Genomic DNA, 18893 nt, shown 5'->3' with positions numbered 1-18893 from the left:
CCTCGGCGGCGCTGCCCAGCTTCATGGTTTTAACCCGTGGTGGTATATTTGGCTTCCTCAATCCTTAGTCCTTGCTTCCTTGCGGAGCCTTGTGTACATCCTAGGCAGCTTTTATGCTTCGGGTAAGTTCTTTGTTTTTCTGAGCCGCAGTTTACCTAACTGCAAAATGGAAAGAGGATGAAGCGGGAATTGATACATTTAGGAGCCTGCCGGCAGCCGAGTCAGCGCCGCACCCAGAAGTTACACCCTTGAGTTTTTGCACCACCCAGAGGGGAAAAAAAAGGGCTGGGTGGCTGCCGTTTGGAAACAGTAGTTCTCATGGAATCACTCCACATAATGCATTGGGCACAGTCTGTTAAGTACCCCTGTCTCAGTCTACCCAGACAGACTGGGCATGGGGTTTTTACAGTCTGTCCAGGGAGAGACCCTATACAGATAGGGGGCTCAATCTGAGCCCCATGTGCCTGTTCTCCCAAGACTTTCCAATTGCTGATGGTTAAGAACCGAAGTTTTAATTCATACTGAGTCTGGGTTTGAGTCTGGGCACACCGGTTATCTTAGATAGCACACCCTGTAAGAGAAAGTGCAAAGATGCTAACCAAGACAGCCCTTCCGCTTGGCTCTTAACCCTGAAGGAGAAGGGACCTGGCTGTTAGGAAGAGGCACTCAGGTGGCTCATCTCTCTTTTTATTGGCCTATCCAAATGGGACAGGCAAGAGAATTAAGAGGGGCACCCCAAAGCACCTTGCTGGGTTACCACCCCCAAGAGTCCATGTGACTAGGGAAGAGAAGATGTGCCTTTTGTCTACACTACCACTGGTGGTCAGTGAACTCCTAGATAGCCAGTTACTCCAGTGGTTGGAGAACCAAGGCTTTTTGCTACCAGGCCCCACCCCTACCTCTCCTAGCAACTGTGGGTCCTTTCCCCATTCACTCATATAATGAAGTTTCCACCTTTCACTTCTTCTCAGCCTTGGTTTCCCCATCTGTAAAATGAGATGGTTGTACTATATTAAAGACTTCCAATTGTCCTGTCTCCAGCAGCTAAAACTAAGCATAGCCTGAGCAAACATTTGTTGAATGACTAAGTGAGTAAATGAATGAAGAGAGAAAACTTGAATTTTATGATAAAGCCAATCTGATATAGACCACCAGGGACATAGGTGTAGTTTTAGCAGAGTTAGGTTTATTAACGTGATGCAGCAAGCACCCCCACAGGGACCATGGTGCGTCTCACTAAATAAAGGAAGAAATAGGCTTATCATAGGATTTGAGAGGAGAGTGGAATTTAGGTGAAATTGAAATGAAGCAGTGTTGATAGGCTCAAAGCAAATCTGGCTGTGTGGAAAGGGTTAACATCTGGCTTGGGCTGAGAAGTAGACTCATAGTCCTGTTTCCTTGGACACCATAGAGTTAAGATAAATATAAACTGTTGTGTCCAAAAACCCCTTATCTGAGGCTCTGCACCTGGGTTGGTAATCCACGCTGCTTCTCTGTGTCAAATCTGTCTCCAGCCCCCTAGACGAGAGGGAGATGTTTCATTCTCATTGATAGGATTTCAAACAGTGAAGTTTCTCAGCACTACGCTGTCTTCGGTGTTAATTGACAAGAGAAGAATTGACAGATTCACCTTTGACAGGAATCCCTTGATGTGAGGGCCATCGAGAGCTCCAATCTTCCCATTTTAATGTAATCTCAGCTCCTGGGGCCCCACATCACTCTTGGCCTCCATTAGAATACTGAGTCAAGCCTTCATACCTGCTTGGGTGTACTTGTCAACTCCCCAGCCAAACTGTGGCCTCATTGAGGACCTGGCCCAAGTTTGGGTTATTTTCTGCTGCCCATGCCTAGCATAAAATACCAGTAGGTGCTCAATTCATGTCCACTGAATCTGTTGACAGGTTTTTCAAATGCAAAAAAAAAAGCAGAAGGAAGCATATCAAAGTGATAGTAGCAGCTGTGTAAGGGAGACAAGAATGTGTGCGATTTTAAAAACTTTCCCAAAATAGAAACTTCTAAAATGTAGCCCATATTAATGTGCTGAAAAAAGAAAAGAGGATGGAATTGTTGACTCTTTTAAGATTAAAAAATGAATTCTTGACACCTTAGTGATTTTAAAATGAGAACTAAATGGTTAACATTATATTATTTAAAAGAGAGCATTGTAATACTGATCCTTTCTCATTTTTAAAAGAGAATTGAAGTATCGATATTGCGCTTTTTCAAAAAGTGGGTTGTTCTTCATGATTTAGAAAACAAAAACAATAAATTGTTAGCGTTGACACTAATAATTATTCAAAATTAAATTATTTACTATATGGTTTTTGAAGAATTTGATATCATTGTGACTTGGAGATTAAACTAAAGGAAATTGAATTACTGATAAAATTGTTAGCATTTCTAGGTAAGATTTACTCTCTACTGCCCATGAACGAGAGGGGTGTTATAGCAGTTCTCAGCCTCCTCCTGAGGCTGGATGGAGGCCCCTTGAGGGTCCACTGCCCAGCCACAGGGTGGAGTTTTACATGCTTGATTGCCCTTTATCATAAATTATTTTGGAAAATTGTCTCAGGGCCCTTCCCTGACCCATTAGGAAGAAGTAGATACTCAGCTTTTGCAACCCCGCAGTGCTTTGGGAACACCTGTCAGTTACATATGTCACCAGGCACTGTTTGTCTCAGTACAAATGATTAACATATGCTGGTTCCAGAATTTTTCCCATTCTCTCCCACATTCCCATGATGCAAAGATGTCTGCTTTGCTTGACGAAATCCCTTCCTTGCCCTCACTCAGGCCTTGCCATACCAGCTTTTGGGCTTTCGTAGGAACCAGAGTGGCGGTAAGGGCTGTAGGAGAGTTTTGTGGGGGAGACTTGAGATTCCAGGAGTGGTTTTAGGAGAAAATTGTGGGGCAGTTGTAATGAATGGAGACAGTAGATGGGAAAAGGAGGGGGCGCTTTTTTGAGAAGTATTGTCGATATAATCACTTTGGAGAGCAATTTGGCGATTGGGAAAGTTAAAAAATGAGCACACCCTCCCATTTTAGGAATATATCCTAGAGAATTTCTCACACATGTGCACCTGGAGGTATGTCCCAGGATGTTCACTGAAGCACTATTTGTAATCACAAAAATTGGCCCTGCTGTAAATGTCCATCGGTAGAGGGAAAAGGATAAATAACTAGTCTACAAAACTAGCAGCACTGAACTAGAGAAGTATACATCGGCCGGGATATATCCCAAAAACATAATGTTGAATGAAAGAAGCAAGTTGCAAAATCATCCATACAGCATAAAGACGTGCATGTATTTTTAAAAACCAAAACAATGCAATATGTTATTTGGATATTTATATATGTGATAAAAATATAACAGCATGGAGCAGAATGATAAACACCAAGCTCATTTTGTCAGGATAGATTACAGCCATGCTTCTGTAACAAACACCCAAAATCGCAGTTGCTTATAACAAGAGTTTATTTCTTGTTCTAATGTCCATCAGGAGTTGGCAGAGGCTCCGTTCCATGCCTCTTCAGTCTGGGACCAAGCTGACCTGTAGCTACCAGTTGCCAGGGCAAAGGGAAAGAGAGTTTGGCAAATCACCCTGTCTCTCAAATCTTCACCTTGGTCAGAGCAAGCCACATGGCCAAACCCAACTTCGAGGGGGCAGGCAAGAGCTATCCTACCATGTGCCTCAAGGGAAAAGCAGTAATAAGGTAGATAATCCCACACCCATGATGATGGTGATCTCTGGGAAAAGTAAAAAGGGGCATCCACCTTAACTGTAGCAATTATTTTAGAAAATACGAAGCAAAAATATGAAATTTTTTAACTCTAGAGGGAGGCTACATTGGTATATCTTATATTCACCATGTCTTATCTTTTAAACTTTTCAAAACTAGAAGTGTAATTTTTAAAGGGAGGGAACAATGGAACATTAATATTAAAAATTATATATGTGTATCCTCCCTGGGACCATATTTCCTTTCACGGTATTCAGGAGAAACATGAGTAAAAGAATTTCAGTTGTTTTTATGTTGCTTTTGGCTGCATGGCAGCAGTCTTAGACCTCAACAACAGCTCCCTGGGCTCCCACCTCGTTTTCAGCATGGTGTGTGCATCTCTGTGTGTGCCTGCTCCCTCCTCCCCATGCAAGGGCTCTCCCCAGGTTGTCCTACTCACCTTTGTACTCCCAGCCCTGAACTTGCCACAAAGAAGGTGCTAGTAAACCTTTAATAGATGATTCTGTTATGCTCATTTCTATCTAAATAATGAGCCATTTCAGGGCAGGAACCACTTCATCTTTCCCCTCTGAGCCCTCCTCTGGAACAAGGAATGAATGTTTGTTGAATGAATGAATGAATGAATGACCACAGTTCTCCTTCCCTAGCCCATCAATGGAAGCAGAAAGCACATGGCCCTTCCCTCTCCACTATGAACTTCCCAAGGAACTGGCAAAGCCAGGTTTTCTGCAGATTCTACCATGTTTTTGTGCCTGCGTTGTAAAGCCAATGATTGTGTGTGGCTATATAGGGTGATCAACTTCCCATGGCTCTCCAGTTTTAGCACTGAAAGTCTCATGTCCTGGGAACACCCTCATTCCCAAGCAAACTGGGATGTTTGGTCACCCTATAGCAGCTCCCTTCTCTCTCTGCCTCATTTTTTTCTCATCTTCATATGAGAGTGTTGGATCTGGTCTCGTCTTTGCATATCAGATCTAAGATTTTAAAAACAGGCTGGATGGAGATAGGTGAGTCAAAGAAGGAGGCAAGACTCAAGTTGGGATTTTCTAAGAGACCTTTATTTTTTTGGCAAAGAGTGTGGATCAGTACTGCCAGCCAGGCCTTGGTTCTAGTGGCTTGCTATGGTCTGGAAAAGAAGAGGGGGGAAAACCCAGAATAGTCTAGTTAGGAGCACAATTTCTGAAGCCAGGTGGAACTGGGTTCAACTCTGAGCCATGCCACTCATTAGCTGTGTGACCTGGGAGAGTGATTTGATCTCTCTGAACCTCAGTTTGCTCATCTGTATAATAGGGATAATCATAGTAGTCACCTCATTGGGAGGTTTAATTAAATTATTAACTCAGGGGTTCATCACGGCACCAGGCACATATTTAAGTAGTCTATAAATGGTGGCTATCGCTGTTAGGAACATTTATTAACCCTCCCAGATGAGATTTGCATTCTCATTGAGGCCTGAGCCTTCCCTATCGCAGCTCTCACATTTATCACTCATTAATCATCTGTCCCTCATGAGGCAGCAGCCCTTTGACACATCGCTCTGTCCTCCATGACAAGAAAAGACCGGGACCAGAGGAGACACTTCATAAACACTTGTTGAAATAAGAAAGTTCAAAAGCAGTTCAAAGCTCCACCCAGAAGCCATCGAAGTTCTTAGGCCCATGTTGTAGCAGAAAACATCCCCAAACCCTCTGGAATGTCCCCAGGGGCCTCTCCACTACTGACCTTCTAGGACTCTTCGAGCCCCTCCTCAAGATCTGCTGTTCTTACTCAGCCCCCCACCACCCCTCCTGGCTCGCCTCCTTGCTCACCTCCTCGATCCAATCATTAAAGGCCGAGACACGCGTGAACACAGTGGGCTTCTTGCGGGTGTTGCAGCCAAAGGCAGAAACAAAGCTGGTCACACCATGGACCTGCCAGGAGCCATCTGCAGCGGGGCAGTTGAGGGGTCCTCCAGAGTCACCCTGGAATGGTCAGAGAGTTGTGGGGGGCTGAGCCATGTCTGAGTTTTATGGAATTGGTCCTGACTTTGGGGATTTCGAGAAATCTGTATTACTTGACCTCTATGAGCCTCAGTTTGTTCATTTGTGATGGGGAATAATATCTGTCTTATGGGATCTTGTGAGAATTAAATGAGATGATAAATATGTGATCTTAACATAATGCCTAATAGAAAGGAAGCAATCAATAAGTGGTAGTCCTCATTATAAGTACCACAGTTAACTATTAAGATTATTGTTCATACTCACTTTTAATACAATGAGAGTTTGGTATAATTATAACTTCAAGACAACAGAGTTGAAGGTGGCCTTAGAAGTCGTAAGGTCAATATCCTTTGCTATGCTGATGGGGAAGCTTGAGGACCAGGGAGAGACAGTGATTTGCCCAGGTCAAGTCAGTGTATGAGCTGGGACTGGAATCTAGAGGTTGTGACTCTCAGGCCAGGGCTGTGTGTCTGGATTAGGCTCACTCCCTCCCAGTCCCGTCTGGCCTGGAGGCTGAATGGGGCAGGCAGGACACTATTTCCCCTCTGCCTTTAGGCAGATGGCAGTGGTACCCTAGGACCCTGCCTGCCCAGCTGAATGGCTATAGCCCAGCACCACCTCAGGCAGAGGAGAGCTGACTCACATTGCACCCAGAGCGGGTGTCCCCACCGGCGCACACCATGGTCTTCTTCAAAGAGATGCCCCACCAGTCCCACCTGGAGCAGTGCTTATAGTCCACCACGGGCAGCAGGGCCTGCTGCAGCTTGTCCGGGAGTGGCCCACCAGCTGTGGACATAGAGAGCGCTGAGTAGAGCGGTCATGGGGTACAGGGCTTGGGCTGGGGTCTGGGAGTCAGGGCTGGGAGGCCCAGAGTGGGGTGGGGGTTCTGAGGCAAGCAGCCCTTCTGATGGAGAAGATGGGGACTCTCCTCCCACCAGGTTATATTGTCCTGCCTGCTTTAGAGGTCTGCACCCGGGACACAGAAGACAATAAAAAATGTTCAGTTGAGCACATTCATGTTTGGGAGGGTTGGCGGGGAGAAGGCTGCTTTTGGAGGAGCAATGCGAAAAAAATGCAAGGACTGGTCCTGGTATTGCCCTCAATCTTAGTCCCCAGGCCCTGTCTTCCTGCCCACTGCCCCTGTGGCCAGCTGGACGGATCAGCACATACTATAGAGACGGCCCCAGCCGGTGATGTAGCAGGGCGCCTCATTTGGCAGGATGTCGCCGGCAGGAGGGAGGCAGGCAAGCTGGACTGTGTCTCCCAGCTGAGCAGGGCGAGAGAGCTTGATGAGGGCAATGTCGTTGCTGGGGAAGAGAGAAGAGTCATAGGAAGCCTGGTCCTGCTGCCAGACCAAGTCCCATCTCCCGTCTTTGCTCCAGGTATTTCACTGTTGGGCTGCCCCCGCTGCTCCTTTCTCCTCCGAATCCCATGCATTCTTAAGGCTAAGCAACCTTAGGAAGCCCTGCCAGTCCCCTCAGTGCACGCTGAACTGACCCTTGGCCTTCACAATTGTCCTCTGCTTTTACACCAGTGGTTCTAACACCCCAGCTGCATCAGAATCACCAGGAAGGCTTATTAAAACACAGGTTGCCAAGCACTGCCCCCTTCCCAGGTGTCTGATGCAGGGGGTCTTGTGTTCAAATTTCTAACAAGTTCCCAGGGGATGCTGATGCTGCTAGCCTGGGGACCACACTTCGATAACCCCTGCTCTCAGTCTTCATCCACCTGCTTGTCACTCAATCATCTCACCTGGGTCCAAGTTTTCTCTCCAGTTACCCAAGGAGCCCCATGAGGACAGGTCAAGGTCTTGATCATCACGGCCCCTCACTCCTGCACTGCACCTTCAGGGGTTCTATACTCTTCTTTGACCCTCTCACCAGAAAAGAGCTAAGCCACCCAGACACACAATTTTGCATATGCTTCAGGGGCTTAAGAGGCCCCACTTTGTGTCCTCACCCAGGGATTATCTCTTTGACCTTCACAACCACCCAAGAAACCCGGAAGTTCACCCTTGACAAGTGGTAAAACTGAGGCCTAGAGAAGGGCAGTGACTTGCCCAGGCCCCACAGAGACTTAGTACTGGAGCCTGACTCTCAGTCCCCTGCTCCTCCTTTTCCCACGGTCCCAGGAACCTGGAATGCACTGGGTGAATGTCTGTTGAATGGAGGAACCCTTGGATTTGAGAAAGGGGTGTGCCAGAGGAGTCCTGGGTTCTGAGGCCAGCTAGCCAAATGGCCTCTGGGGAGTCCCTGCCCCTCCTTAGGCCCTGCTGTCCCCTCCATAGACAGGTTTTGTGTAGACATTCCTTAAAAGCTCTGCTGGCTGCGCCCCCTCAGTGTGTGGGACCTACACACAGGCAATTGGACCCAGCCCTACTCCCCTGAGAGTCTCCTCAGAATCAGCTTTGGGTCACAGAGGGATGACTACAGGAGTTCCTAGGTCCCAAGCCTGAGAGTTTACTTACCCACAGGCCACACAGCTGGAGTTCCAGAGGGGGTGCACGAAGAGGTCCTCAGCATTGATAGGGATCACCTGCTCAGAGCCCTCGTTCTCAGCCCGGTCATACTCTCCCAACACAACCTGGTAGGTCACGGAGCTCCTGCCAGTGGAGGTAAGGTCAGTCCAGGCCTGACTGGCCTCCTTCCCTCCCTCCCACAGTCACCCAGCACTCTGGTCTGCCCGGGTCTCATGCAGGGACAGGGGCAAGTGAGAGAACTCACGAGATGCAGTGGCCTGCGGTCATGACCCAGCTGGAGGCAATGAGGCTGCCACCACAGGTGTGGTGGAAGTTTCCATTCTTCTCATACTGAAGGGAAACCTGGCGGCCAAGTAGGGAGAAGTCTGAGTAGTGTGGAGCCCAGGATGAGGGTTGCTACCCATGGCTGTGTAGGCTGGGCACCGCACAACCCCAAAGGGCATCATTCGTGCGTAAAGGATGATGCCCTCTGGAAATGTGCAGTGCGCAACCTATACAACTGCCATGGTGGCCCTGTCACTTTTCCACTAGAATCACATTCTGACTCTCCAAAGCCCTCCAACCTTTAGCCCTATGACCTCAACATTCTCTGTCCTCCAGGATATCTCCAGACCTTCTGTCTCTCTAAAGCCCTACAGCCCTCTGTTTTATTAGGCCCAAGTTCTTCTGAACCTCAGTTCTTTCACGGCCCCTTGGGCCCTCTGAGGCACAATCCTCCCCAAATCCTTTGCCTCTCTTCTCATTTCCTCTATTCTGATTTTCAAACACTCCCTTTAAACCAGAGCTTGGCAAACTATAACCTGTGGGCCAACTCTGGCCAATGGTCTGTTGTACATAAGATTATTGGAAAATAGTCATACTCATTCATTTATGTATAATCTATGTCTAATATTCATGTATGTATAATCTATGACTGCTTTCATGCTACAATGGCAGACTGAGTTAAATCATTGCAATAAAACTGTATGACCAACAAAGTCTAAAATATTCACTCTCTGGTCCTTTATAGCAGGGGTCCCCCACTCCTGGGCCGTGGACCGGTACCGGTCCACGGTCTGTTTGAAACTAGGCCGCACAGCAGGAGGTGAGTGGTGGGTCAGCAAGTGAAGCTTCATCTGTATTTGTAGCTGCTCCCCAGCACTAGCATCACTACCTCAGCTCCACCTCAGATCATCAGGCATTAGATTCTCATAGGAGCACTCGTCCCCGGTGCCAAAAAAGATTGGGAACTGCTGCTTTATAGAACAAATTAACTGGCCCCTGCTGTAGACGAGTACCATCCAATAGAATTTTCTGTGATGATGGAAATGTTCTGTAATTTGGCTGTCCAATATGGTAGCCACTGGTCTAGCCCTCTATGCCTCCCTCCACTGACCTCTATAAAGCTCTTCATCCATTTATTTATCTTATAGCTGTTTTACATAATTTGAGAAGTCTAGAAATGAGTCCCCAAAAATCCCCCTTGCTAAACATGGAGCCTGAAATTCCACTTAGTGCACCAACACTTGGATTAAACATTGCCATCTCCCCAGATTCCACTTTTAACTTGCAAATACCCCAGATTTAATGGGCAAAACTTCCACACAGAGTAGATCGTCCAAGGGTTTCCTGGCCTTTGGAAGCTACAGTGGATACTGGAAGCACAGCAATGGGCTCAAGACTGGATGCCTTGCAGTCAGAGCATGGGGTGCAGAGCCCATGGTAGGAAACGGTGCCACCAGTATTGCTCTTACCTGCCAGGGCCAGCTGTAGGGAACTGCATCTTCACCATTGACTACACGGGTGGAGGGGTTGTAGGAAGGTCGGCCACAGCCCAAGGCTGGAGGGGAGAGTAGAGGTGTCAATCAGCCAGAGGGTTCCCCAAAATTGAAGAAGAGGCCTGGGTCGCAGTTCTAGCTGTGCTACAAACTGGCTATGTGACCCCATGCAAGCCCCCTCCCCTCTCTGGATTTCTGTAGCCACGTGTGCACAGTGAGTATTCGGAATAGAGCAAAGGTTTCCTGAGTCCCAGGAGTCCAGGATGGAGAGGAACATAAGGCCTCCTTCCACAGTAGGATTAAAGGCACTGGTGCACTGAGACCAGTGCCTGGAGGCCAAGAGTCTTCAAGAAGTGATAGCTAGCATCACGAAGAAAGGCAGCTTTGGAGTAACACTGTCTGGGTTCAAAGTACAGCTCTGCCTCTCATTTTAAGATGGGCTACTTTACTTCTCTAAGGATCAGTTATGGGGTTAATAACAGCACTTACTTCATGGGGCTGTTGTGAGGATTATATGAGATAATAGAAGAAAAGATCTTTAGCATTCTACCTGGCATATAGTAAGCACTCAATAAAACCATTACTGTCAGTCAAGGAAGGATGCCTGGAGGAGGTGTCCCTGAGCTAGAATGTAATACGGCAGAGAAACAAGGAAAAGGCTAGACCACAGAATATGGAACGAGGTAGGGGGAGTGGGAGACGAGAGTTAAAGAGTTAAGCAGAGGAGCAGAAATTCCACCAAAGCAGTCTAACCACAGAGCCCAACTCTTTGCCATTAAATTTTATTCACTGCCCCATCAAGGATTTCCACCATAGCCCTTTGGGTTCCCCAATTTTTCTTCTAAGCTCATCCATCCATAGCTCCCCCTCCATTCTCCTGCTCCGGCACCAAGCCAAAAGCCCTGACAATCATGCCCTGACAATCAGGTACAAGCTGAGGGCCCCTCCTGTGGAATAATGTGTTGGGTTCAGGAGACCCAGGGCAGGTGGCAGATTTCAAGAGCTCCCAGCCCAGTGAAGCACAAAACAGGCTGGGGTCTTACCAAGAGCCACGAATAGCAGGGAACTCAGCAGCCGGAGCATCGTAAGTTTTGGGGTGATAGGAAAGATGCAGAGCTTGAGACTCTAATATAGGGTAGAAGGCAGGTGGTAGGGGTCTGGACTGGGCCCCATTTCCAGAACAGATGGTGGAAGGCCAGATCTCCCATGGTGCAAGGCCACAGTCGTTACCCACTGCAGATGGAAATGACAGCCAACGGCAGGACCCAGAGTTCCCTCCAACATGTGGTTACACAGGTGGCATTGAATGGCCAGCTGATAACAGGGGATGAAGAAGGAAATTGCACATCAGAATAAGCCAGCCTCTTCCAGGAAAGAAAGTGGGCTCTAGAACTAATCAGACCTGCGTTCAGATCCTGCCACCTCCAAGCTCTGCAAACTTGGGCACATGGCTTATCTTCTCTGAGCCTCGGATTTCTCATCTCTAACATGGGATTAGTATCCACCTCGATAAAAAAAATTTTATCAAGTACTTTCTCCATATCACACTGTTTTAGGGGGTGCAGCCATGAACAAGACATGGTCCCAGATCTCTTGGAGTTTAAGTCTAATAGAGGAGACAATGAAAAATCAACAAAAATTAAGTGAAGGCTCTTTCTGATTGTGGTGGTAGGTGCTGTAAAGAAAATGACACATGAGTAACTGGCGTGGGAATGGGAGTAACTCACTTAGATGGGGGACCAGGGAGAGTGACATTTGGACTGAAGAGGTACAGTTTGAGTGCATCCTAGAGGACAAGTAAAAGCCAGCTGTGGGAAGCCCTGAAGGAATAGCACGCCAGGTGGAGAGGACAATAAATGCAAATGCCTGGGGGCTGGAATGGGCTTGGCTTCCTCAAAGAAAGGGCAGTCAGTGTGGCTGGAGCTTAGAAGTCAAGATGGAGATTGGTGGAGGGCGAGGTCAAAGAAGAGGCAACTCCTAAAGCTGAATTCACCTGTGATCCAGGGGTTCCACTCTTAGTACCGACCCTTGAGAAAATCTTGCACGTGCGCCCCAGGAGGCATGCGCGAGAATGTTCCCAGCAGCCCTATCCTCAGTCCTCAACTGCAAAAACCTAGAAACGACTCAGATGTCCCTCAAGAAAAATGGATGAATGTGTGCAGGGTAGTCACAGAATGGAGTATTGATCGGCAGTGAAAAAGAGTAAATCACAGTGACACGTTGCAATGTAGGCAACTCCTAGGAAAGAAAAACAAAAGAAAGATCCCGGGAGATTAAATGCAGTTTAATACCCTTTTTATAGACTTGACAAACTTTAAATATACTTTTTAAGGAATACCAATAAGTGGATAAAACTGTATAAAAAGGCAAGCAAAGACATGATGGGCATAGGATTCTGGATGCTGGCTGGCTCAGGCCTGTGGTAAGAACAAGGAGGATAGATTAGATGTTGCTAGGACATCTAACTTTATTTAGTAGTTTTTGTTTTGTTTTAGCTTTAGTGAAGGTTAATTTACATACAATAAAACTCACCAGTTTTAACTGTAAAATTAATGTTTTGACAAACATATACAGTCATGTAACCACCACCATAATTGTGATACAGAACATTTTCATTACTCCAAACTTCCCTCCTGCCTAGTCTCACTCTGTCCCACTCCCATACCTGGCCCCTGGCAACCAATGATCTGCTTTCTGTCACTACAGTCTTGCCTTTTCTAGAATCTTTACTGTGAATGGAAGATACAGTATGTATCTTTTGTTTCTGTGTGTCTTTTACTTAGCATAATGCTTTCAAGATCCATCCGTGCCATTGTTAGATGTGTTTTTGAAGGTGCTAATTACATTATTTAAAATAACTATACATCTAATGTAATAAAAGTGGCCCATGAGTGAACTAATGATACCTAAAACAATGATGAGAGAGCATCATGGGCTGAGGCTTATGATTTATCATATTCTATTACCTGAAACAGAGAGAGGGAGAATAAAAAGAGAGAAAGAGGTGGGCGAAGGGCATATCCTTTAGGGTTTCGTAGCAGATCAGGTAAAAAGGAGCTGGATCTGTAGCCTAAGCATAAGGAGAAAGCCATGGGGAAGGGGGAAGAGGGAGGTGATTAAGTCCAGGAAGGACCTGGAATCTAATTTAGACTTGAAAAAAATCTCTTCCTGGGTGCTGTGTGAAGGGTTGTGGGTGAGAGAGAGGGGGACCAGTTGGAGCTATTTCGGGAATGGGACGAAGCAGGAGTGAGGGGTGGAGTAGGGCTTGGCCTTGGGCAGTAGAGGTGGAAATGGACAGATAGGGGTGGGATACAGAGTATATTTTGGAGACAGAGCCATACCTGAGATCACCTCTGTGAAGTGTGAAGCGATGCCTGGCCCAAAGTCAGTGAACTCAGTTCACATTAATTCGTAGAAAACACTTAGCACATCCTTGTTGACTGTTGGAAATAGACTCCCAGGCCAGGGCTGGCATGCTACAGGTGTTCAACAAATATCTGCTAAATAAGGCTAACTGGCTCTGCAGACTCTCCTGAGTAATCCTTGTCACTCCTCAACACGTAGTGCTCTAAGGATGGGCAGACTCCTTCCTGCTAGTGTTACTGACTCAGCATAGAACCCTCCTTTGGGGATCCTATGTTCTGGAAGCACAAGAGGAGGTCAATGCTTAGCTGCTTTAGATGGATCCCTAATGGCGGGATGTCAGGCACTAGCTGGACAGGTTCTCTTCCGGTAGTTTAACACCGTTTTTATGGAGTTAAAAACAACTAAAAACTTTAAATATACTTTTTAAGGAATACAAATGGGTGGATAAAACTGTATAAAAAGTTGGCAAGCAAAAGCATGATGGACCTAGGATTCGGTAGTACAACCCCTCCCCATCATGCCCTCAAAGGATGGATTGGCACTCCAATAACCTAGGCGGGAGGAAAGTATATGGACACAACAGAAGAAGCAGCTGTGAAAATCCTTCAAACTCTGATAAAAATAGCCGTGCCCTCCCTTATCACCTGTTCTGTAACGGGCCTGGACTTGTTTATTTGCTCAGCTTTAAAGCTCAATGTCATTTCTCAGACTCTGAGCTGAGGAGTAAAAAGAGAGGGGTGAAGAGGTGGGTGGGGCAATGGGAGGGGTAACTCAGACACTGAGATTCCACGGGAAGTCTGAAACAGAGACAGCCTACAATGATCTAATTGTCTAACCCATCTCTTCTGTCTGACAATTGGGGAAATGAAGACCCGGAGAATAGCGAGGACGGGCTCTAGGCCCCTTGCTTTGTCACCGCCTGACCTGGCAGTGTGTAATCCACCCATGTCCCCCAACTTCGCACAGTAAGCTGCCTCAGCCTTTCTCCAGGTGGCCTTCAGCAGGTCCCAGCCTCTCTGGGGGATCTGCAGACAGATTTTCAGCCACCATAGCGCTCTACCCTCCAGGGTGACTGTCCCATCACACTGTCAGGTCATCTCACCTTCAGGCCTTATGGACACACTGTCAGCTGTACTGCCGATTAACCCCCTGGGGGTTTTCTGGCCTAGGAGCAGATGAAGCAAAATCCCTAAAGATGAACCTCCTCCTAACCCCTGGGAAGAGGGAGCTGGTCAGGGACTCTGGAGTCCTCAAGCATAAATCAAGCCACATCCTGAGAAGGAGGTGGCAGTCCGGGCGCACAGGAGCCTATGGGGAGTAACAAGGCAGGTCTGGGGAGGGGAGGGAGAATGGAGTGGCTGGGGAGCTTTGTTCTTGGGGTTGGAGGTTCCATTATTTCAAGTTCTCACATGATGGGAAGCTCCATGAGGACAAAACTGTCTCTTATTCACCTTTAGATTCCCAGTTCATAGAAGGGGCCTGGCACATTGTAGGCAAAGGAAGGAAGGAAGGGAAGGAAGGAAGGAAGGAAGGAAGGAAGGAAGGAAGGAAGGAAGGAAGGAAGGAAGAAGGAAGGAAGGAAGGAAGGAAGGAGGGAGGGAGGAAGCTAAAGGACTCTTCACACTCTTGCCTCTTCTTACCCTGAAAGTATAGTTAACCCTGACGTTCATAAAGGGCTCACCTGGAAGCTGCCCCATCTGTGTGTCCAGGAGAAGCTCAGCTGCAGCATTGGGGTGGCAGTTCTGAAAAGCAGCATTCGAAAGGATATTAACAGATGTTTCATAACGAATGGACCCTCTCGAATGGAGCCCCAAAAGGCAAGATTTTTCATCTGCTTTTGTTCATGGCTATGGCCTCAGCCCTCAGGACAGAAACCAACTGGTATTCAATAAAGAATCAAAAGTCAAACGGGATTGGAAAATACGAGATTAAGTGAAGTTCTTTCCTGCAGGACTTCTCAGGTGCCAATGTTCCTTGTGAATCACACACGGTGATCTTAAGTCCAGGACTCTCTGGTACCTTATTGCTCTGAAGTTCCCCACTACCAGCCCCAACCCCCTTGGATGGGACAGCCCATCCAAGTGACCTCAAAGATGGGTAAGGAGACCCATGATCAAGCAAATGCCCCATCCGTCCTGTAATGGCACTGAGAAGTCACTGAAGAGACCCAGGGCTTGGACCACATGAAGCCGGCTGTTCTCCCAAGAAAGCCACTGCCTCAGCCAGGACCCAAGGAGATTGTTGAGCAAGGACACTGGGGAGGGATGGAGAGCAGGGACAGCCTTCTTCCCAAAGCCAATGCTCTACCTTCTCGGGCCTGAGCGGGAGTGGGGTGGGAGGGAATCCCCCACTTCCGCCAGGCTCTCTGGGAAATGGTGACAAAGGAGGTGTGATCCGCCCCCCTTTCCTCTGCTCTCATTCCACTGCCCTCCTGGCAAGTACACATTCAACAAATATTTGTCCAACACCTACTGGATTCCAGGCATTGTCCTGGTCAGCAGGGATCCTTCTGAGATGACAGACGACAAAGTCTTCCTGAGCTCACAGCCAGCAGGGGGAGTGTCACAGCAGGAATTCCGTGTCGGTCTGCTGGATACTCTCCATCTGCTCTCCACTGGTCTCCACCGAGCTCCACCCGAACCGCTGGCTGACCTGATAGCATCAGTAGGGTCCTTTGTCCTTGGCTTGATTCAGTCAATGGAAGGTGCCAGCAGGAGACTGGAGGACAGGAAGGGAGAGCAATTATAGTATCTATTCCCCAGGCCCCTTCCTGCCAGGCCTCAGGATGCAATGGCTGCATGCCTCCACCAGAGGCCCTGGCTTTATTAACTGCCTCCTCCCTCTGCCCCTTCAGGCCTCGGAGTGGTATGAGCTCCCCATTGTTGCTACCCATGGGATGCTTCGCTATTCCTTGTTAGTTTATCCAAACCCATCTCCACTTTTATTAAATATTCCCCAATTACCCCTTGGGGTTGACATCTGTTCCCCTCCCGGACCTTGACTGATGACTCATGTTTGGATGAATCTAACAGAGACCCCAAATAACAATGTATAAAATAAGGTAGAAATTTATTCCCTTCCCCTCTAACTTCAAAGTCCACGCTGGCATTGCAGCTTTGCTCTGGGAAGTCCGTCCCTAGGGTGTTCTCTCACCCTCAGGCCAAGTGTTATGGGTTCAGTCGTGTTTCCCCACCATAGGATTCCGATGCTGAAGTCCTAACCCCCAGCACCTAAGAATGTGACCTTATTTGGACATAGGGCCACTGGAGAAGTAATTAGTTAAGATGAGGTCACTAAGGGTGGACCCTAATCCCATGTGATCAGTGTCCTTCTAAAAAAGGGAAATTTGGACACAGAGAAACACACATAGAGGGAAGGTGGCCATGGGTGAGCCAAGGAGAGAGAGAGAGGCCTGGAACAGTCTCCCTCAGCCATTAGAAGGAACCATCCTTGCTGAAACCTAGATTTCAGACTTCTAGCCTCTGGAACTGTGAAACAATGTATTTCTCTTGCTGGCACGACCTAGTTTGTGGCCCTAGGAAACTCATACAGCACGCGATGGCTCCTACACCCCACCCACATTCCAGACAGAAAGAGAAAGAGCAAGCATGTGTTTTATCTGTAAGCACCCAACCTGGAATTTGCACTGACCTCTTCTGAGAATGGTCAGAAATCAACTTGGAGCCTCCTCTGGCTGCTGGGGAGCCCGGAAACTCCCTGGCAGGAGAGAAACTGCTCTTACTACTGAAGAAGGGAGAGCAAATATTGGGGCTCCGGCACCAAACGCCACAGATGTTTTCAGATGTAAACAGTAGGAAACCCTGTCTCAGGTAAACAATTAGGAAATTTACCCTCTCAGGGGACTTGACTTCAAGTCCAGAGGCAGGGAAAGCACAGGCATGGTACACCAAGGTTTGGGTTCTGTTCTCTGCTATTCCATGGCTCTACTCTGCACAAGCTGCTGGCTTCCTCCTTCGGCTGGAAGTCAGATGGCTGCTGGGGTCAGTTGGGGTCAAACCAGAAAACAGAAATCTCAAGTATTTGAAATGGAGGGACCGGGTTGCCCGGGTGAAGTAAGAGCTGAGATTAGCCACAGCTGCCTCCAGGAAGGAGGAACAAGATGCTGTTAGCTGGAGCCCAGAAGCTAGGCTCGCCCTGCAGAAGCTGGGCCCAGGCCGGGTCTGCTAGGTGGGAGCCATGGAGGAGGAGGTATAGGGAGAAAAATACCCTGGATTCTCTCTTCTTACTTTCCTCCAATCTCCCATCGGTGTCTCTCATTGGCTGAACCCAACTAGAAAACAGCTGTCACTGGTTTCTTGAAAATCCAGCCTGCGAGAGTCAGTCCCCTTACCCCCCTGTCCAACCAGGATACAGTGAAGAATAAACCTCAGGCTGGAGCTTCTGTGGGAGAGAGGGGAGAGATAGGATTGGAGACCTTGGCATGGCAGCACCTCAGCAACAGAGAGAGAATGACACTATCCAACACATGTTTTCAAACTATATCTCTGACTGCTAAGTGGAAAATAGTTTAAAGAGAAGCAAGAGTACCACCTGGGAAACTAGCCAAGAGGCGACAGAGGTTGTCCAGGTAACCAGGATGAGGACAGGACAAGGGAGGTGCTCAAGAAAGACAAAGTCTGGAACTGATAAGAGGAACCACACAGGACATGCACAAATGAGCCAAGATGACCTAGTTCTCTGTCCCAGATACAGAGCCATCACACAGGGGCTTGCACACAGCAAGCGTTCAGTTCATGTGGTGTGCATACACAGCCACTGTGTGCACACGCACAACTCACTCAGAAGTGCTCTACCCACCATGGCTCATCTTCAGCCAGCCACCGACCTGCCCTTCGCACGGAATCCGCCCCTGGAGAGTGAGTGTCTATTCCTGGAAGGCTTTCAGTCACGAGAAGCCTACAACTCCATTTAAAGAGATGTAAATGGTTCAGGTTTTCTCGCCCAACCAGAAGGTAGGGGTGGGACGGTTGTCTACTGGTTAACTCAGAGGTGTAGTGATGCCACCACCGACCCAGGCTCTTGCCGTCTGTGCTCTGCCAGCCTCAGCTGGCCTCTCCTCTTGGGCTGCCTCCTTCATTGTCCTAAGAGCAGGCCTGGAGGCAAGGATTCGAGTACAGGTAAGCTATTTGGGAGGTGATCCCGAGAAGCGTGTGTTGGGAAGCAGGGAAGTAAAATGTCAAAGGAAAGGAAGCCAAGACAGGGTGCGTGAGTGGACAACTAGGGCCCAATCCCGCTAGGAAACCCTGGCAGCTGACTCCTCGGAGTTGTCTCACACACATTCCTGGAGAATGCCTCGCGAGCATGGGACAGGGTTACTCACGTGCACAGCTCTATCATGCCTGGGGCAGGGTATGCGAACACATGCTCAGAATTTGCACCTTGGCTAACCCGTGTACATGCACCTCTACACACACCAGAGCACACACCTCCTCCCCAATAAAACAGACATCTCTGTCTTAGTCTGCTTGGGATGCTGTAACAAAATACCATAGATTCAGTGGCTTAAACAACAGACATTTATTTCTCAAGGTTCTGGAGGCTGGGAAG

At 48.0% G+C, this 18893-nt stretch overlaps 1 protein-coding gene across 5 annotated transcripts; it reads right to left on the bottom strand.

The window, feature by feature from the left end:
• Nucleotides 1-4781: 4781 nt before the first annotated feature.
• Nucleotides 4782-17872, bottom strand: LOC120596199 (proproteinase E). Of its 5 annotated transcripts, none has more exons than XM_039854637.1 (11): nt 17177-17872; nt 15007-16043; nt 11190-12197; nt 11003-11084; nt 9936-10021; nt 8447-8544; nt 8191-8325; nt 6894-7030; nt 6367-6509; nt 5550-5702; nt 4782-4867 (listed from the first exon to the last, which is right to left on the bottom strand). In XM_039854637.1, the coding sequence occupies exons 3-11, from the start codon at nt 11241-11243 to the stop codon at nt 4850-4852; spliced, it is 906 nt and encodes a 301-aa protein (XP_039710571.1). In that variant the 5' UTR covers nt 11244-12197; nt 15007-16043; nt 17177-17872; the 3' UTR covers nt 4782-4849. The 5 variants fall into 5 exon arrangements, with proteins under 5 accessions (XP_039710571.1, XP_039710569.1, XP_039710568.1 ...); XM_039854635.1 differs by having other exon boundaries at nt 4782-5702; nt 15007-15067; nt 15798-16043; XM_039854634.1 differs by lacking the exon at nt 17177-17872 and adding an exon at nt 16289-16391 and having other exon boundaries at nt 4782-5702.
• Nucleotides 17873-18893: the final 1021 nt, after the last annotated feature.

This window comes from Pteropus medius, unplaced genomic scaffold (genome assembly GCF_902729225.1).
Source record: "Pteropus medius unplaced genomic scaffold, Ma_sr-lr_union100, whole genome shotgun sequence".
Lineage (NCBI taxonomy): Eukaryota > Metazoa > Chordata > Mammalia > Chiroptera > Pteropodidae > Pteropus > Pteropus medius.
Note: the sequence above shows the minus strand (reverse complement) of the source record. Positions and strands in the feature narration are given on the sequence as shown.